This window comes from Eleutherodactylus coqui, chromosome 2 (genome assembly GCF_035609145.1).
Source record: "Eleutherodactylus coqui strain aEleCoq1 chromosome 2, aEleCoq1.hap1, whole genome shotgun sequence".
NCBI classification, from domain to species: domain Eukaryota; kingdom Metazoa; phylum Chordata; class Amphibia; order Anura; family Eleutherodactylidae; genus Eleutherodactylus; species Eleutherodactylus coqui.
The window spans coordinates 27,079,093-27,099,861 of NC_089838.1; the positions used below are offsets into that span (position 1 = coordinate 27,079,093).

The following is a 20,769-nucleotide window of genomic DNA, read 5'->3' on the forward strand; positions in this document are numbered from 1 at the left end:
AACAAGCACTTATGCAACTCCCTCAATGGAAACATAAAAAAGTTATGGGGCTCAGTATGAAAACAAAAAGCAATTTTGTTTAATAAAAAAAGGTGTTTTTTTGTGGTAAAGCATTAAAAAAAACTATAACAATTTGCTATCACTGACCTGTAGAATAACCTTAAAAAGTCATTTTAATCCACAATGAATGCTGTAAAAGTGAAACCCATAGAACTATTGTGAAACTGCATTTTTTTTCCCATTTCACGCAATTTAAAATTTGAGAGTCGTTCAGTACATTATACGGTACATTAAAGGGATTCTGTCAGCAGGTTCATAACATTTGCCTAGGAGCTGAGCTCAGAGTCACGGAGGCGGTCCATGCAGACTTCTCCCCACCTGTATCATGCAGATTGACTGCTCTCTCCCATTTTGTGTAGAGCGCTGTCATTCTGCGTGCGTTGGGTGTCCTGAGGCCGGTGTGACCCACCTTTGTGACTTGGGGCTCAGCTCTGAGTCAAACTTCATGAACCTGCTGACAGAATCCCTTTCATTTAGCAACTTGTCTCACAAAAACAAGCCCTCATAAATTTATGTCGATGGAAACAAAAAGAAAAAAGTGGTCTTGAAAAACGAGAATGCAAATACGAAGAATGGCTCGGGAATAGAGATGAGCGAGTATACTCGCTAAGGCACATTACTTGAGCGAGTAGTGCCTTAGCCGAGTACCTCCCCGCTCGTCTCTAAAGATTTGGGGACCGACGCGGGTGACAGGTGAGTAGTGGGGGGGAAAAAGGGAGAGAGAGATCTCCCCTCTGTTCCTCCCCGCTCTCCCTCGCTGCTCCCCGCCCCCCGCCGAATTTTTAGAGACGAACGGGGAGATACTCGGCTAAGGCACTACTCGCTCGAGTAATGTGCCTTAGCGAGTATACTCGCTCATCTCTACTCAGGAGTATAAAGGGCTAAAGGATTTTCAGTGTACATACTCCGGCTCTAGTAAGCTAGTTCATGTGCAATTTAAATTGTATTGCTTCCATTGCACACCTGGGTCATAACGACAAGAAGAAGGAATAGATGGTGAAATAACTTCCAGAGATCAGCCGTTCTTGATCCAGAATACTTCATCATCCATCAAGTGCCTTTCATGCTTGATTAAAGAATAGAGATGAGCGAACCTACTCGTTTCGAGTAATTACTCGATCGAGCACCGCGATTTTCGAGTACTTCCGTACTCAGGTGAAAAGATTCGGGGGGGCGGGGGGAGGCGTGGCGGAGCGGGGGGTAGCAGCAGGGAACAGAGGGGAGCCCTGTCTCTCTCCCTCTCCCCCCCACTGTCCGCTGCAACCCCTGACTCACCCACGGCGCCCCCTGAATCTTTTCGTCCGAGTACGGAAGTACTCGAAAATCGCGGTGCTCGGGCAAAAAAAGGGCGTGGCCGAGTAGGTTCGCTCATCTCTATTAAAGAGGTTTTCCACTAAAGTGTTACCAAAATGTACTGTACCTGATTTTCTTGCTCCATGGTGAAGGAAATAAGGTTAGCAGAAGTTGTCTTTGGGGTGACATATGGACAGTCAGAGCCAGTCGGTAAGGGAAATTCTGAAAGAGACACACAAAGCAATTAATAGATATGCACCACACCTTTCTTAACGGTAATGCTTACTGTTCAGTTTTAGGCCTTAGTCAGACACCTATCTGCGATCTGCGATTCCTGTTCTCTTCTCTATATGCGCTCAATGGGGCCGGCGGCAGCAGCGCCGACGCCATTGAGAACATATAGAAGACAAATCATTCTTCTCTGCCACAGCTGTAACAGCTGTGGCAGAGAAGAACGATGTTTGCCCATTGAATTCAATGGAGCTGGCAATACAGCCGCCTCCATTGAAAGCAATGGGCTGCCGGCGTGCGCAGGATGAATTGTCGGGAAGGGCTTAAATATATAAGCCCTTCCCTGCAATTCATCCAGAAAAGTGTTAAAATAAAAAATATATACATACTCACCTGCTCCCGGCAGCCGGAGTTCCGTGCGGCCGTACTGCAGTGCGTGTGAAGGGGGTGTGAGTCAGACCTGTCCCCTGATTGGCTCATCTAATGAAACGCGGCTAGGAGCAGATTTTCGGGCGATTTTCGGGCACCGGTCACGCGATTTGCGGATGCGCATCCGTCATGCGATCCGCAAATCGCGCGAAAAAACGCCCGTCTGACTAAGGCCTTAAAGTCCAAAATTCTATGTGGATTCATATCATATCTATCCAGAGGAGATAAATAAACGATACAATTCTGGTTACATGTTGTCACCACTAGAGGGCGCTAAATGTATATGGATATATACCACCAGTATTGAATATAAAGGGATTGTTCGAAGTTTAAAACTTCTCTCCTATCCACGGGTTTGGGTATAAGTGTCTGATTGGCATGGGTATAACTAATAGGACCCCAACCGGTCACAAGATCGGGAGTCATCTGTTTCGCTGAGTGATTGGAGCATCACTTGAGTATATGCGCTGCCACTCCAAAGATTGCTGAGCACTGTACTGGTTATGTCCATCAGTCCTATAGAGATGAATGGAGCGGGAGTGTACATGTCTGGACAGCTGCTCTGTTTATTCACAGGACATCAATTTTCATGATCGGTGGGGTCCCAGCGGTCAGACCCCTACCTAGACCCCTCTGGATAGGGCAATAAGTTATAAACATGGCACAAGCCCTTTTATATTCGGTGAGCTCTGCTAGTGGTGGCTGCAGGTAGCTGTTATGATAATGTCATTGCAAGCATAGGAAGCTGTATAATGCTGGGCCACCTTCTACCACGGCCCCATAGCAGTCATGTCCCTTGCCACTAGGGTATGTACGCCACTGATCCTGTCTGATTAAGTCATTTTCCAAATGCAGCTAAACTGACAGTCAGCAACCATATAAGACTGGGAGTCCTCCAAAAATTGGGAGCAGCTCTCCTTCCCTGGCTCATTGATATGCCGTATATGACGTTCATGTGCCCTTTTAGTTACGCCCCTTGGCTCGTGATTTAATCCAACTTAGCGCCTCTGATTTACCATGAGGAGTGTGAAATGGCTGGTCGGTGGGTTCAGGAGGACTTGTAGCTGCGAATAAAATAAAAATCAGAATTTAGTAAAAATGTTTCATCCCTTTGACTAACAAAGACCTATATAATAATAATATAATAATAATAATCTTTATTTGTATAGCGCCAACTTATTCCGCAGCGCTTTCAGGCATGGATAAATGCAAAACAATACAACAATTACAATATAAGGTACATTGGGTTAGACACAAATGGGTTGAGGGTGGTACAGGAGGTGCAGGGGTGGGGAACACAGGCAATAGGAAATTTTATGTACAGATCATTTATCAGAAGGCAAACAGGGTGGGGCACCATAGTGAGGGGCAGGGGACTAGGTCAGGAGATTTGGTATGCTTCCCTGAAGAGGTGCGTTTTTAAGGCATGTCTGAAATATCGTGTATCAGGAATTGTCCGGATGCCTTGGGGTAGAGCATTCCAGAGGATGGGTGCTGCTCTGGTGAAGTCCTGGAGGCGAGCATGTGAGGTTCGTATTACAGGGGTGTTTAGTCTGAGGGTGTTAGCCGATCGGAGTGAGCGGGCCGGGTGGTGTACTGACAGTAGGGAGGTGATGTATGGTGGCGCAGCGCCATGCAGAGCTTTGTGAGTGAGGTAGAGGAGTTTGAATTTAGTTCTGCAGTGGATGGGCAGCCAATGCAGCGACTGGCATAATGCAGAGGCGTCTGAGTAACGACTGGATAGAAAAATGAGTCTAGCTGCTGCATTTAGTATGGATTGGAGTGGAGCGAGTCTGATGCGGGGAAGGCCGATGAGTAGCGAGTTGCAGTAGTCAAGCCGGGAGTGGATGAGCGCAACCACGAGCGTCTTTAGCGTGTCCGTGGTTAGGGACGGACGTATTTTAGCAATATTTCTGAGGTGCATGTGGCATGTTTGGGCAAGAGATTGGATATGGGGGGGCAAAGGAGACCTATGACGTTCATGTCTTAAAGCTACTCTCTAGTCCTGGGACAAAATTTTGTCCTAGGATTGGAGGGGCCAGTTATTTCTTCCTGCTGTTTCTCTGTCCTGATGCACTTCTGATCTGCCGGTTCTGAGGTTTTATTTTCGGTCATCTAATGGAATCTTCAGACTTCCTAATCCGCACAGAATATTGGTAGTGTTAGACTACCAATGCACTACACCTGCTTTCTGATTTCCCAGCTTGACTCATGTGATCAGTGCTAGCCAATGGGAGAGCAGTCCATAGTGTACATTATGCCATTGGAATGACCAAAAACAGGGCTTGGAACCGCGAATTGGTGGGATAAAAGCAGAGAAGAACAGCAGCAGGTAATATACTCTCATCCCTCCGCTCTTGGGACATAGTTTTGTTCTGGTATCCTAAGTTACTGTCAGTTTTCATCTTTTACCCTGGTCAGTTAGGGTTTCTATCAGATACCCAGGCAGAGAAAGGTACTGCAATCCACTGTTTACATACCAAGGTGCTGTAGATGCCGCAGACTAATCTCACATGAACAATCAATTGGACTAATCCCCCTTGGACAATGCTCAGCTTACTTGACTACTAACTCCTAGGCCGGCGCCATCTACAGTAGTGTTCAAAAAATAGCAGTGAGTTTGGAAAAGCAAATAAATAACAAAACTGTTCTGATAACTTTGATTTCCATAAATGCAAACACCTTGGAAATCCTACATATTCAATTCCAGATCAAAACAGTAACAACACGCATCCAGTTTGTGTTCATCCTTTATGAAAATAAAGAAAAGGGAATTTTGGCTGTTCAAATAAATAGCAGTGTCAGCATTTTCTATAAAAACTCAAAAATGTATCAACTGGGAAATGTTCAAGATTTCATTTTACTGTGAATGACTGAACTAATATTTGGTGGCACAACCCTTGTATCTGAGAGCTGCCTGACATCTGTGTTGCATGGAGTCTACCAACTTCTGGCACCTCGGAGCAGGTAGTCCAGTCCAGGAAGATTGTTCTACATCCCACAGTTCTGCCATTTTTTGGGTTTTGCCTCATAAACAGTATTTTTGATGTCACCCCACAAGTTCTCTATGGGACTCGGGTCCGGGGATTGGGCTGGCCACTCCATTACCTTCCCGGTTTGTCTGTAGATGATGTTGTTCACTTACTGGTGTGTTTCAGGTCATTGATGTGTTGAACGCCCATTTCAAGGGCATTTCTTCTTCAGCAGAGGGCAGCATGATTTCAGTATATTCAAACTGATCCGTGATCCCTTGTATGTGGTACATGGGCCAAACACCGGGGTATGAGCAACATCCCCTTATCATGATTTTTGCATCACCATGCCTTACTGTCTTCACAGTGTTCTGTGGCTTCAATTCAGTTCTCGGAGGTCGTCTGACATCCTGTCTGCGACCACTAGACCCAAAAAGAACAATTTTACTTTCATTGGTCCACGAAATGTTGCACCATTTCTATTTGGGTCAGTCAATGTGTTCCTTTGCAAATCAAAATACTAGCGACCGCTTGTCCGTGAGTGAGTTACATGCTCTGCCCCTGATCACATGACAGTGATGTCATCACAGGTCCCTGTGCAGATTACAGGCAGACTACATTCCCTACAAACCCCAGCCGCTTCAGTTGGACAGTGGCCATGTGCTTACAGGACCTGTGATGATGCCACCATCATGTCATAAGTCACCTGTGTGGGAGGAGTTCGGGGTCACATGACCAGGCGGTGATCATTGTGTGCACGACTCTGGTGTGCAGCTTGCAATTTCTGTTGTGTGGGATGAACAATATATGTAGCAGAGCTGTGTGTGTGGCGTGCATATACCAGAGCTGTGTGGCGCATTGCACCACCAGAAACACTGGTACTATAATTTCCTAATAATTACTAGTTTTAACCTAGTTATCCTGCACCGAGCAGGTTGGACCAGATGACACTGGAAGTCCCTTCCAACTCAACCATTCTATGATTCTTCCAGATTTGAGATGCCACTTCAAGACATTTGAGATTACTTTAGATTAGTAGCCTAGAATTTGCTGCGTTTCTCAGTTTTTTCCTCTCCATTAAACTTTTTAATCAAAGTATATCCTTGTGAGCACATGTTTGGAGCGACCCATTTTCTCTAGTATTTCAGAAGGAAATGTACTATAGCCAACATGTGCGACATTTGCCTCCCTCCCATCTTATAATAAGGTCCAAAATTAACCCCTGTTATTCCACAGAATTAATGACTTAACCAATTTAAAGGGGTTGTCCCGTGAAAGCAAGTGGGGGTATACACTTCTGTATGGCCATATTAATGCACTTTGTAATGTACATTGTGCATTAATTATGAGCCATACAGAAGTTATCAGAAGTTATTCACTTACCTGTTCCGTTGCTAGCGTCCTCGTCTCCATGGTGCCGTCTAATTTTCAGCGTCTAATCGCCGGATTAGACGCGCTTGCGCAGTCCGGTCTTCTTCTTTTCTGAATGGAGCCGCTCGTGCCGGAGAGCGGCTCCTTGTAGCTCCGCCCCGTCACGTGCCGATTCCAGCCAATCAGGAGGCTGGAATTGGCAATGGACCGCACAGAAGACCTGCGGTCCACCGAGGGAGAAGATCCCGGCGGCCATCTTCACCAGGTAAGTAAGAAGTCACCGGAGCGCGGGAATTCAGGTAAGCACTATCCCGTTTTCTTTTTAACCCCTGCATCGGGTTTGTCTCGCGCCGAACGGGGGGGCTATTGAAAAAAAACAAAAAACGTTTCAGCGCGGGACAACCCCTTTAACTCCTCACTGCTATTATTTTGGAAAAAAAAACCTTTCTACTAATGAGCGGCTCGTCCTAATTGCTGGTCTGTTGTTTGTTTCTATTGCTCTACTGCACTTATAAGGAAATTACTTGCCATGTAGAAATATTACTTCTACGAAAAACAGTGAATTATCAGATTAATAATATTGAACTGCGATTTTTTAAACACTACTGTGCATGCTGTAAACATTTTGCTATTTTGCAGGAACCCCCTCCCTCCTATGATGTACATGTTCATCATGCGTCGGGATTGGGTTGATGGAGTAAATTGCAAACCATAGAAATGGTGACTTTTTTCATGTCAAATCGTGATGTGTTTTTTTCCATTGGAGCAGTTATAAAAATATCTTTTTGCTTTGGTTTTATCGTTGTAGAAGTGGACAAAAGGTGTGTATTATGTGCACTAAAACGTCCTTACAGGGATGGTTTTAATGGGAAAACTCCCGTCTATATGCCTTACTAAGACATATGGACATCATAAAGCGGGGTCTGCCACTGTAGACTACCTAAACCAGCCAGATTGAAGAACCATTATTAAATATGTGTCATGCAGTACTACATGTCTCCTATAGTGGGTGCAACAGAAGAGCTATAAGGTAACACGAGAGTTTCGGGAAAGCGTCATTATTAAAGGGGGTGCCTGCGATGAGACAATTATTTTTATGTGAGTGGAATATATTTGACTATTTGCTTGTAAACGTCTGCTCACTCTCATGTATCTCTACTGTTACTTCCTTTTTCTTGTCATTGAACAATCCACGGATCTCCACACGACAGCAGTAAGTTCCTTCATCTTCTTTAGTGGCCCCGGTGATGGTCAGAGACACGTCCCCATGACTGATGTTCCCCAATAACTGGTATCTGTCCAATTTCTTCCAGGTCACTTTGTGGCCATCAGTCCAGATGATCGCATCACTACACTTAGACAATGGACATTTGCCTCGTCCCCAGCACATTGAGGCAGGAGCAAAAGAATATGTACAAGGTAATGTGACTCTGCCATTCAGTGGACCCGTCACAGGTTCTGCTGGGGCCACCAGACCTGCAAATTGTGGAGACAATATAAGAATATATGTAAAAATAAAAGTTTCTTAACTTGTTTAAAGATTACGTAAAGCAGTGTTATGACATGCTAAATAAGTCTTAACCTCTTCCTGACCGCATAACATAAATATATGTTATGCGGTAGCAAATAATGCATGGAGAAGGCTTGGAGCCGAGCCCATTCCATACCCAGTAGGTGTCAGCTGTTTTCAACAGCTGACAGTAGCCAACAAAGTCCACAGTCAGCGTCAGTTCCAGTCGTGGCCATTAACTGCTTAGATGCTGTGGCCAGTACTAACTGCTGCATTTAAGCAGTTGGTGGCGAGGTTGCCCACCTCTTTTGCTCAATCAGGGTTAAGACACACTTAATAAATCTTAAACCCTTCCTGACCCCATAACTTAAATGTACATCGTGTGGTCATGAAGAATGTATGAAGCAGGCTACATATTCCATAGGTGTCAGCTGCCATCAAAGTTGGCAATAGCTCCACTCACAGCTGTTAACTACTTAGATGCTGTGAACAATGCTGACTTCTGCATCTAAGCAGTCAGTGGTGGTAGCCCCCGTCTGTCTTCCCATCAGTACTCCTTTGCTATGCGGACGTAGGGTGTCAGTGTATTGGCATGGCAGCCCGAGGTCTAGTGAATGCTCCCAGGTCTATCATGCATGGATGCCTATCTAGCCTTGTATGTTGCAGGGCTTAATAGACAATAATAAAAAGTACTATTTACTGCAATTCTGAAGTATTGTAGTATACGGTCCCTATGGGGACTAAAAAGGTCATGGCATCAGGATTAATAAAAAAATTTAAAAATGTAAGTGTTTAAAAAAAATCCCTCTTTCTGAATTCTCTAATTAAATATGTAAACAATAAAAAATGCAGAATCGGCATTATCATACCCATAGGATTGTGAACTATTAAAATATCACACTATTTATCCCACATGGTGAATGCTGGAAGGTAAAAAAAAAAGCACAATGTTAGAATTGCATTAATTGCATCAATTGTTCATTGGGCACTCAGTGTCTTAAAAACATTGAATAAAAAGTGATCGAAAAAATCGTATGTACCCAAAAATTATACCAATAGAAACAACAGCTCGCCATGTCAAAAACAAGCCCCCCCCCCCCCAGCCTAATCTATAAAAATATAAAACAGTCATAGGTCTCAAAATATGGCGGCAAAATATATATTTTTTAGAGCAAACATTTATATTTTAACTTATGCAATATAAAAACTATATAAATTTGGAAATTTGGTATTGCCATAATTATACTGACTCGCAAAAACTGAACTTTTACTGCACCTTGAGGGTGCGGGCAGACGAGCGCATAAACGGCGCGTTTTTGCGACCAAACGTATATACGTGACCATCTGAGGCAGTGGTTTCGAATGTATTCGTTCACATGGGCGATTTTACGGCGCGTAAAAACGGCAATTTGAAAAAAAACGGAACATATGCGACCGAAATACGTGCCAACGCATATTCGATCGCCGAAAAGACCGTTTGCAAAGTAGGAACAAACGAAAATACGCTTTCTAGCTCTGGTCGTGATCGGTGAAAAACGATCGCTCGGGCGATTATACGTTGCGCTCGTGCGAACGTAAATACGCCTACGCTCGTCTGCCCGCACCCTGAATGATATAGAAGTAAAACCTTCAAAAAAGGCACAATTATTTTTTAATTGCACCCACTTGTTTTTCAGTACATTATATACAACTCGTCCTGCAAAAAAACAATAACTCATACAGCTGTGTCAACAGGAAAATCAAAAAGTTGTGTCTGTTAGCAGGCAGGGATGAAAAGAAAGAAAATTAAAATTTTTGGTCCTGAAAGGGTTTATATTATGAATAGAGATGAGCGAGCACACTCGTCCGAGCTTGATGCTCGTTTGAGTATTAGGGTACTCGAGATGCTCGTTACTCGTGACGAGCACCACGCGGTGTTCGAGTCAATTCCATTTCCTTCCCTGAAAGATTTGCGCCATTTTCTGGCCAATAGACATGCAGGGAAGGCATTACAACTTCCTCTTGTGACGTTCCAGCCCTATCCCACCCCCCTGCAGTGAGTGGCTGGAGAGATCAAGTGACCGCCGAGTATATAAAGTGGCACCGCCCACGGTTCGCCACAGATGCACGCTGGCAGAGATTAGGGACAGTGCTGCTGCTGCTATTATAGGGAGAGTGTTAGTGTCTACAAGAACCCCAACGGTCCTTCTTAGGGCCACAGCTCACCTAGTGCACTACTGTTTTGGCTGCTGGGAGCAGTTGTGCACTTTTTTTTTTTATTGTATATCGGGCGTGCAGCCCCATTACAGCTATAGCGTTCTCAGGCTGCAGTCTGTACTACGTAGTATAGGGGAAGTATTGGTGAGGCAGGGACAGTGGTAGTGTGGAATCCTGTCTACAACAATCCCAACGGTCCTTTTTAGGGCTACCTGTGACCATGTGCATTTAACTCTGTGGTTGCTGGGAGTTGTAGTACCTCAGTATTGCACAGCAAGGCCCGCGTTCAGCCTTCAGTAAAAATTTTTTGCTGGGTGCAGTTAGTGTAATGTAAGCGCTGTCTGCCTCCAAGTGCACGCCAAGATACCACCAATTCCCCCCCCCCCCCCTCTGTGTTAGCCGTCAGCTGCCTGCACAGTGTATGGTGCCAGACACCCATAGAGGGAAAGTCCAATACACGCTCCATAGCCTGTATTGCATTGAAAAAAAAAATTTTAACAAAAAGAAATCCTTTTTACGGCTGCCTGTGACCCAGTGCATATCACTGCGTGGCCTGTGGGACTTGAGGTGCATCAAAACTGCATAGTGCAGAGCAAGGCCTGCGTTCAGCCTTCAGTAAAAAATTTTTGCTGGGTGCAGTTAGCGTAACGTAAGCGCTGTCTGCCTCCAAGTGCACGCCAAGAAACCACAAATTCTTTTCACCGCTCTGTGTTAGTCGTCAGCTGCCTGCACAGTGTACAGTGACAGACACCGAGGGAAAGTCCGAAACAAATTTAAAAAAAAAGAAATCCTTTTTACGGCTGCTTGTGACTCAGTGCATTTCACTGCATGGCCTGTGGGACTTCAGGTGCATCACAATTTCATATTGTACAGCTAGTCCTGCTTGCATCCTTCCTTATAATTTATCTCTGGCTTCATTTTGCGTTGTATAACCGTTGGCAGCCACCAACTCCGCGGCAATAATTCACAAAAATTTTTACACCGCTCAGTGTCTGCTCGATTCTTAATCCACCATGCTGAAGGGTAGGGGTAGGGGTAGAGGATGTGGACGCAGTCGAGGATGCGGAGTTCCACGTGAGGGTGTGGGCATAGGCCCAGTTCCTGGTCCTGGTGAATCGCAGCCGGCTGCTGCGGGATTAGGAGAGAGGAAAGTTTCTGGGGTCCCCAGCTTCATATCACAATTTTTGGGTCCACGTCGTAGACCTTTATTAAAAAACGAGCAGTGTGGGCAGGTCCTGTCGTGGATGGCAGAAAGTGCATCCAGCAATCTATCGACCACCCAGTCTTCTACGCCGTCCACTGCTGCAACTCTGAATCCTCTGGCTGCCGCTCCTCCTTCCTCCCAGCCTCCTCACTCCATGAAAATGACACATTCTGAGGAGCAGGCAGACTCCCAGGAACTGTTCTCGGGCCCCTGCCAAGATTGGGCAACAATGGTTCCTCTCCCACCGGAGGAGTTTGTCGTGACCGATGCTCAACCTTTGGAAAGTTCCCGGGGTCCTGGGGATGAGGCTGGGGACCTCCGGCAACTGTCTCAAGAGCTTTCAGTGGGTGAGGAGGACGATGACGATGAGACACAGTTGTCTATCAGTGAGGCAGTAGTAAGGGCAGTAAGTCCGAGGGAGGAGCGCACAGAGGATTCGGAGGAAGAGCCGCTGGACGATGAGGTGACTGACCCCACCTGGTGTGATAAGCCTACTGAGGACAGGTCTTCAGAGGGGGAGGCAATTGCAGCCGCAGGACAGGTTGGAAGAGGGAGTTGGGTGGCTGAGGGGTAGAGGCAGGGCCAGAGCGAATAATCCACCAGCTGTTTCCCAAAGCACCCCCTCGCGCCAAGCCACCGTGCAGAGGCCAAGGTGCTCAAAGGTGTGGGAGTTTTTCGCTGAGACCGCGGAAGACCGACGAACAGTGGTGTGCAACCTTTGTCGCGCCAAAATCAGCTGGGGAGCCACCACCAACAGTCTCACCACCACCAGCATGCACAGGCATATGATGGCCAAGCACCCCACAAGGTGGGACGAAGGCCGTTCACCGCCTCTGTGTTGCACCACTGCCTCTCCCCCTGGGCCCCAACCTGCCACTGAGATCCAACCCACCTCTCACGACACAGGCACGAGCGTCTCCTAGCCTGGACCCACACCCTCACCTCCGCTGTCCTTGGCCCCATCCAGCAAAGTCTCTCAGCGCAGCGCCCAGCTGTCACTAAGAGAATCGTTGGAGCAAAAGCGCAAATACGCCGCCACGCACCCGCACACTCAGGCTTTAAATGTCCACATAACCAAATTGATCAGCCTGGAGATGCTCCTGTACAGGCTTGTGGAAACTGAGGCTTTCCAAAACATGATGGCGGCGGCGACCCCGCGCTACTCTGTCCCCAGTCGCCACTATTTTTCACGGTGTGCCGTCCCAGCCCTGCACGAACACGTCTCCCGCAACATTGTACGCGCCCTCACCAACGCGGTTACTGGCAAGGTCCATTTAACAACGGACACGTGAACAAGCACAGGCGGGCAGGGCCACTATATCTCACTGACGGCACATTGGGTGAATTTAGTGGAGGCTGGGACTGAGTCAGAGCCTGGGACCGCTCACGTCCTACCCACCCCCAAAATTGCGGGCCCCAGATCGGTGCTGCTATCTGCGGTGGTGTATGCCACCTCCACTAAACCTTCCTCCTCCTCCCCCTCCTCCTCCTCCTCCCCCTCCTCCTCCTCCTACGCAACCTCTGCCTCGCAATCCAGATGTGTCAGCAGCAGCACGTCGCCAGCAGTCGGTGTTGCGCGGCAGCACAGTGGTGGGCAAGCGTCAGCAGGCAGTGCTGAAACTTCTCAGCTTGTGAGAGAAGAGGCACACGGCCCACGAACTGTTGCATGGTCTGACAGAGCAGACCAACCACTGGCTTTCGCCGCTGAGCCTCCAACCGGGCATGGTCGTGTGTGACAACGGCCATAACGTGGTGGCGGCTCTGCAGCTCGGCAGCTTCATGCATGTGCCATGCCTGGCCCACGTCTTTAATTTGGTGGTTCAGCTGTTTCTGAAAGGCTACCCACACTTGTCAGACCTCCTCGGCAAGGTGTGTCGGGTCAGCGCACCTTTCCGCAAGTCCACCTCGGACGCTGCCACCCTGCGGACCCTGCAACTTCGGTTTAATCTGCCAGTGCACTGACTGCTGTGCGAAGTGCCCACACGGTGAAACTCTACGCTCCACATGTTGGCCAGGCTGTATGAGCAGCGTAGAGCTATAGTGGAATACCAACTCCAACATGGGCGGTGTAGTGGGAGTCAGCCTCCTCAATTCTTTACAGAGGAGTGGGCCTGGATGGCAGATATCTGCCAGGTCCTTGGAAACTTTGAGGAGTCTACCCAGATGGTGAGCGGCGATGCTGCAATCATTAGCGTCACCATTCCCCTGCTATGCCTGTTGAGAAGTTCCCTGCAAAGCATAAAGGCTGATGCTTTGCGGTCGGAAACGGAGGCGGGGGAAGACAATATGTCGCTGGATAGTCAGAGCACCCTCATGTCTATATCTCAGCGCGTTGAGGAGGCGGAGGAGCCTGAGAAGGAGGAGGGGGAAGAGACAGCTGGGCCCACTGCAGAGGGTACCCATGCTGCTTGCCTCTCATCCATTCAGCGTGTATGGCCTGTGGCGGAGGAGGAGGATCCTGAAAGTGATCTGCCTAGTGAGGACAGTCATGTGTTGCGTACAGGTACCCTGGCACACATGGCTGACTTCATGTTAGGATGCCTTTCTCGTGACCCTCGCGTTAGACGCATTCTGGCCACTACGGATTACTGGGTGTACACACTGCTCGACTCACGGTATAAGGAGAACCTTTCCACTTTCATTCCCGAAGAGGAAAGGGGTTCGAGAGTGATGCAATACCACAGGGCCCTGGTGGACAAACTGATGGTAAACTTCCCATCCGACAGCGCTAGTGGCCGAAGGCGCAGTTCCGAGGGTCAAGTAGCAGGGGAGGCGCAGAGATCAGGCAGCATGTTCAGCGCAGGCGGGGGAACACTCTCCAAGACCTTTGCCAGCTTTCTGGCTCCCCAGCAAGACTGTGTCACCGCTCCCCAGTCACGGCTGAGTCAGAGGGAGCACTGTAAAAGGATGGTGAGGGAGTATGTAGCCAATCGTACGACCATCCTCCGTGACGCCTCTGCTCTGTACAACTACTGGGTGTCAAAGCTGGACACGTGGCACGAACTCGCGGTGTATGCCCTGGAGGTGCTTGCTTGCCTTGCGGCTAGCGTCTTGTCAGAGAGGGTGTTTAGTGCAGCTGGAGGAATCATCACGGATAAGCGTACCCGCCTGTCAACTGACAGTGCCGACAGGCTTACACTCATAAAGATGAACAAAGCCTGGATTTCCCCAGACTTCTCTTCTCCACCAGCGGACAGCAGTGGTACCTAAGAATTATTTTCGCTGCAACCGCGGATGCAAGCATTGTTCTCTATCACCGTAAAAAATGGAGACCTTTACCTTTGTCAATCTGTGTATGATATTCGTCGTCCTCCTCCTGCCCCTCCTTCAGAAACCTCACGTAATCACCTCGAACGGGCAATTTTTCTATGGCCCAAAAGGCTCATATAACTTTTGTAAACAATATTTATACTTTTCAATTCTCATTAAAGCATTGAAACTTCCACCTGAACCAATTTTTATTTTAACTGGCCTAGTTACAAATTAAGCCACAGTAAGCTAAGCGATTATTGGGTTTCACCTGCCCCCTGGGTTGGGCATGGGCAATGTTTTGGGGGTACATTTGTATTGCCGGTACTCCAATTTTTTGGGCCCTCGCCTACAATGTAATCCAAGTAATTTTTATGGGCTTCGCCTGCACTCATGGTACACCAATGTGTTTGGGGTTGGCCTACACTTTTGCTACAGAAATGTAACTCTGTTCTGCCTACCTATGCTTCTCCCACTGTAATGCTAGAGGGGTCTGCCTATACTTCTGCAACAGAAGTGTAACTTCGATCTGCCGATACTTCTGCTCCTGAAATGTTACCTTGGAATTGTTACCTGAAATTGTTACTACTGTAATGTTACTAATACTGGCCTCTGCCTATACTGCTTCTACGGAAATGTTACTTGGGCCTGTCTATACTGCTACTACTGAAATGTTACAAATATTGTGCTCTCCCTATACTGCTGCAGCGGAAATGTTCATCTGCTGCTTTGCCTATACTGCTGCTACGGAAATGTTACTGGGGCCTGTCTATACTGCTGCTACTGAAATGTAACTAATACTGGGCTCTGCCCATACTGCTTCCTCGGAAATGTTACTGGGGCCTGTCTATACTGCTACTGCTGAAATGTTACAAATACTGTGCTCTCCCTATACTGCTGCAACGGAAATGTTAATCTGCTGCTTTGCCTATACTGCTTCTACGGAAATGTTACTGGGGCCTGGCTATACTGCTACTACTGAAATGTAACTAATACTGGGCTCTGCCCATACTGCTTCTACGGAGATGTTACTGGGGCCTGTCTATACTGCTACTACTGAAATGTAACTAATACTGGGCTCTGCCTATACTGCTTCAACGTAAATGTTACTGGGGTCTGTCTATACTACAAGTACTGAAATGTTACAAATACTGTGCTCTCCCTATACTGCTGCAACGGAAATGTTAATCTGCTGCTTTGCCCATACTGCTTCTCCGGAAATGTTACTGGGGCCTGTCTATACTGCAACTACTGAAATGTTACAAATACTGGGCTCTCCCTATACTGCTGCTACGGAAATGTTACTGGGGCCTGTCTATACTGCAACTACTGAAATGTAACAAATACTGGGCTCTGCCAATAATGCTTCTACGGAAATGTTACTGGGGTCTGTCTATACTGCTACTACTGAAATGTTACAAATACTGGACTCTCCCTATACTGCTTCTACAGAAATGTTACTGAGGTCTGTCTATACTGTTACTACTGAAAGGTTACTGGGGTCTGTCTGCACTGCTGGAACTGAAATGTTACTGGGGTCTGTCCCTACAGTTGCTACTGAAATGCTACTGGGGTCTGTCCCTACTGATGCTACTGAAATGTTACTGGGGCCTGTCTATACTGCTACTACTGAAATGTTACTAATACTGGGCTCTCCCTATACTGCTGCTACGGAAATGTTACTGGGGCCTGTCTATACTGCTACATCTGAAACGTTACTAATACTGGGCTCTGCCCATACTGCTTCTACGGAAATGTTACTGGGGCCTGTCTAAACTGCTACTACTGAAATGTTACAAATACTGGGCTCTCCCTATACTGCTGCTACGGAAATGTTACTGGGGTCTGTCCATACTCTTACCACTGAAATGTTACTAATTCTGGGCTCTGCCTATACTGCTGCTACTGCTATGTTACGGGGTTGTGGAAACTGAGGCTTCCCAAAGACATGATGGCGGCGAGGCCACGCTACTAGGTCCCCAGGCACGACAATTTTTCAGCAACGCGGTTACTGGGAACGTGCATATAACCACGGACACGTGAACACGACACGTACTGCCTCAAAAACATCCCCCTCCTCCTCCTCAAACAATGAAAACATTCATGGCAAATGCTTTCGCAGTGGTCCGTCTGGGGGCAGTCCAAGAATCTCACCTTAAACGACACAATAAGAAAGCCCCCCCACCCCCCCACCCCCGCCCACCCCCGCCACAGCCTACTTAAACCTGGCCACATTCCGAAAACCAAGTAAATAAAACCGCGCTAATAGGTCCACACGCCGCAACTTTATCCTGGCCACATTCCGAAAACCAACTAAATAAAGCCGCGCTACTATGTCCACACTCCACAACTTCATCCTGGCCACATTCCAAAAACCAACTACATAAAACCGCGGTAGTAGTCCGTTATCCCTAGCTGAAGCTTTCAGCCGACTGGTAGAGCAATGGTGGCTTCCAACTTGTTGGTACTGCTAAGTCCAAAGATAAGCGTACAGCTGAGGTCGGAATACAGGTGACTATAAAACACAGCATCCCTGCAGGGCAAGGGACAGAGTAGCAGCAGGCACCGATCCTTGATGGAAGCAGGCCAGCTGAGAACCACATACTCCCTAAATGATTTTGGACTGACCGATGATGAGGCCCTTACTTGTGATCATCTTTGGTAATTCCTAAGAAAGATGCGTGGTAGTAGCCGGAAACTTGAATTGCTATTTGCTATCACTTTGAAATGGACAACAGAAAACGTAGGAATGAAGCCTTTCCATTTTTCAGGTTGAGATGAGGAGGAGTGCAGACTTTCAGTACCTTGAATATACTTTTCATTGCAATCAAATGCCCCTCTCTTGTCTCAGAAAATACTAGCTTTTCCACATAGGTGTTGTCTATCTGTCTATACTCTTACTACTGAAATCCCACTAATACTGGGATTGCAATGGGATTTATTTATGTACCGCTGGTGGGTTCCAGGGAGCCACCCGTGCTGTGGGTGCACACGGAATTCCCATAGGGGAGTTGTACCTGCCTGTGACTATTTTAAAAAAAAAACAGCCTGACTGGGGCATGCAGTGTGGGCCAAAGCCCACCTGCATTTAATCTGACGTTAGCTCAGCTGTGCAGGGCACTGCAATGGGGTTTATTTATGTACCGCCGATGGCTTCCTGGGACCCACCCATGCTGTGGGTGCACACGCAATTCACATAGGGAGTTGTACCTGGCTGTGTCTACTTATAAAAAACCCTAGTCTGACTGGGGCATGCTGTGTGGGCCGAAGCCCACCTGTATTTAATCTGATGTTAGCTCAGTTGTGCTGGGCAATGCAATGGGGTTTATTTATGTACCGCCGGTGGGTTCCAGGGAGCCACCCATGCTGTGGGTGCACACGGAATTCCCATTGCGGAGTTGTACCTGCCTGTGACTATTTATAAAAAACCCCGGTCTTTCTGGGGCATGCAGTGTGGGCCAAAGCCCACCTGTATTTAATCTGACGTTAGCTCTACTATCCAGGGCACTGCGTTGGGACAAACTACAGGAGCAATACAGCGCTAATGAGACGTGCACAGCTACGCTAGCATAGGAGTCCGCTGTAGGCACGCGATTGCTGAGGGTTTGTGCAGAGGCCTATGTCCTGGGTGCAGTGAAAGTCCGCTTCCTGCCTACGATTGCTGAAGCTGTAGGGCGAGGCCTATGTCGTGGGCGCGGTGCAAGTCTGCCATGTTTGGCCGCTCAGATTTATTAATTGTTCATGTCTTGGGTTGCCTAGGACCCACCTATGCTGTTGGTGCCCACTTAGTTCCCATCGCGGTGTTTGACCTGTCTGGCACAAAGGCACTGACTGACTTGGGTAGGGGGCAGAGTGCAGACGGCTTTCCCCTTGCAGTGTGGATTGAGCTATGCGACACCTTGACAGAATGAATAGTGTGTGGCACATAGGTTCCCCATTGCTATGCCCACGTGTGCAGCTCCTGACGAAGATGGCACAGGATTGGATTTCTCATTGCTTCTGTACAGCATTGTGGGCTATCGCCCCGCCCCTTTTAAAGAGGGTCGCTGCCTGGCCCTGCCAACCCTCTGCAGTGTATGCCTCCGGTTCCTCCTCATGGCAGACGCGCTTATAGACATGACGGTGGTGCGGCTATGCAGCCAGCGTGTGGCATGAGGGCAGCTGAAGGCTGCGCAGGGACACTTTTGCGTGCGCTGCGGACGCAGGGTCGTGTGGGGGGGTTGGGCAGCATGTAACCCAGGAGAAGTGGCAGCGGAGTGTCCCGCAGGCAGTGCTTGTGCTTTGTTGGGGGTAGTGTGGTGCTTAACTAAGGTATGCTTTGCTAATGAGCGTTTGTCCGGGTTGGGTTTTCCAGATTTTCACAAATGAAAACCTTAGCGGAGCATGGCTGATATACAAAAATGCTCAAGTCGCCCATTGACTTCAATGGGGTTCGTTACTCGAAACGAACTCTCGAGCATCGCGGAAAGTTCGACTCGAGCAACGAGCACCCGAGCATTTTGGTGCTCGCTCATCTCTAATTATGAATATAATAACTTCAAGAAGAAACAAACTACATGTCCCATGATACATGGACAGGGGTGGCCAGATGACATCTTATCACAGATATAGTTACATACATTATTACAAACTGTGAGCAGCATGTTGGAGATCCACAGATGCAGAATTTAGGGCTTTTGCAGACGGGCGTAGTTGCACATGTTTCCTTGTGTGCAAATTTCTGCGCACAAAAGAGAGTAGAACCAATTTATTTCAATGGTCTTCTTCACATTATGCATATTTGCTCACAAATTTCGCATGCGAAAATATGCCTGACATGTTCTATTTTAGTGTGCAATTGTACACCAAAGGCCCCATAGGATGTGCACAAAATTACGCACTGAACTGCGTGATTTTGAAGGGAAATCGATAATCCCGGGGAGTAATTAGGCTGCACAGCCCGTTAAATCACGGTGTGGGTGTTTCCTGTGCGAACGTGAACTGTCTCGGCAGCGGAAAAAAGTACAGTAAATTGCGCTGATACACACGATCTATCAAGAGTGTATCTACACCTACGCTCGTCAGCAGGAATACTACGGCACAGGAGAGGCAGCAGCATGCAGCATGTCACAAAAAGGGAGCAAACTGCAACTTCCTGCAGCGGGGGCAAAATAAGTGCTTGTCAGCAGCCCTACATCTACAGAAGGCAGCCTCCAGTGATAGCAGCAGAAAACATAAAACTATGAAGATTTCCAGTTGTCACCCAGTACAGTACTTTCTAGGATTGACGCTATGGTTCAGGTAGTTTCTAACTAATATTTTATTACTCTGACACCCAAGAGACAGAAGTTACATGAGATACATGATTACAAGTGAAGATGCATACAGATAGATAGACAGACAGACAGACAGACAGACAGATAGATAGATAGATAGATAGATAGATAGATATGAGATAGATAGATAGATAAATAAATAGATAGATAGATAGATAGATAGATAGATAGATAGATAGATAGATATGAGATAGATAGATAGATATGAGATAGATAGATATGAGATAGATATGTGATAGATAGATAGATAGATAGATAGATAGATAGATATGTGATAGATAGATAGATAAATAAATAGATAGATATGAGATAGATAGATAGATAGATAGATATGAGATAGATAGATATGAGATAGATAGATATGAAATAGATAGATAGATAGATAGATAGATAGATAGATAGATAGATAGATGGATAGATATGAGATAGATAGATATGAGATAGATAGATAGATAAATAGATAGATAGATATGAGATAGATAGATATGAGATAGATAGATAGATAGATAGATAGATATGAGATAGATAGATAAATAGATAGATATGAGATAGATAGATATGAGATAGATAGATAGAAAGATATAAGATGGATAGATATGAGATAGACATGTAGATATCAGAGAGATAGATATGAGATAGACATGTAGATATCAGATAGACAGATATGAGATGAATGGATAGATAGATAAGGGTTGGGAAAATTCACTCTTATGTACATTTGGCAGATATTTGTATACTTAGGAGATATAAAGACAGAAAAGTACATTGATATATAGACAGATATAGGATTCGTAGATAGATAGAGACAGAGAGATACATCATTACTATAGATGAGCGCGTATACTCGCTAAAGGCAATTGCTCGAGCGAGCATTGCCTTTAGCGAGTACCTTTCCGCTCGAGACGAAAGGTTTGGGTGCCGGCGCGGGGGAGCGATGAG

General features: G+C 46.9%; 1 protein-coding gene across 1 annotated transcript in view; it reads right to left on the reverse strand.

Moving 5' to 3' along the window:
- Nucleotides 1-20,769, reverse strand: part of LOC136609916 (uncharacterized) — a 67,372-nt gene that overhangs the window by 16,940 nt on the left and 29,663 nt on the right. The window contains exons 10-12 of the mRNA XM_066589202.1: nucleotides 7,500-7,832; nucleotides 3,030-3,077; nucleotides 1,481-1,575 (exon numbers count right to left, since the gene is read on the reverse strand). Coding sequence (XP_066445299.1) covers nucleotides 1,481-1,575; nucleotides 3,030-3,077; nucleotides 7,500-7,832 — 476 coding nt within the window. The remainder of the gene's footprint in view (nucleotides 1-1,480; nucleotides 1,576-3,029; nucleotides 3,078-7,499; nucleotides 7,833-20,769) is intronic.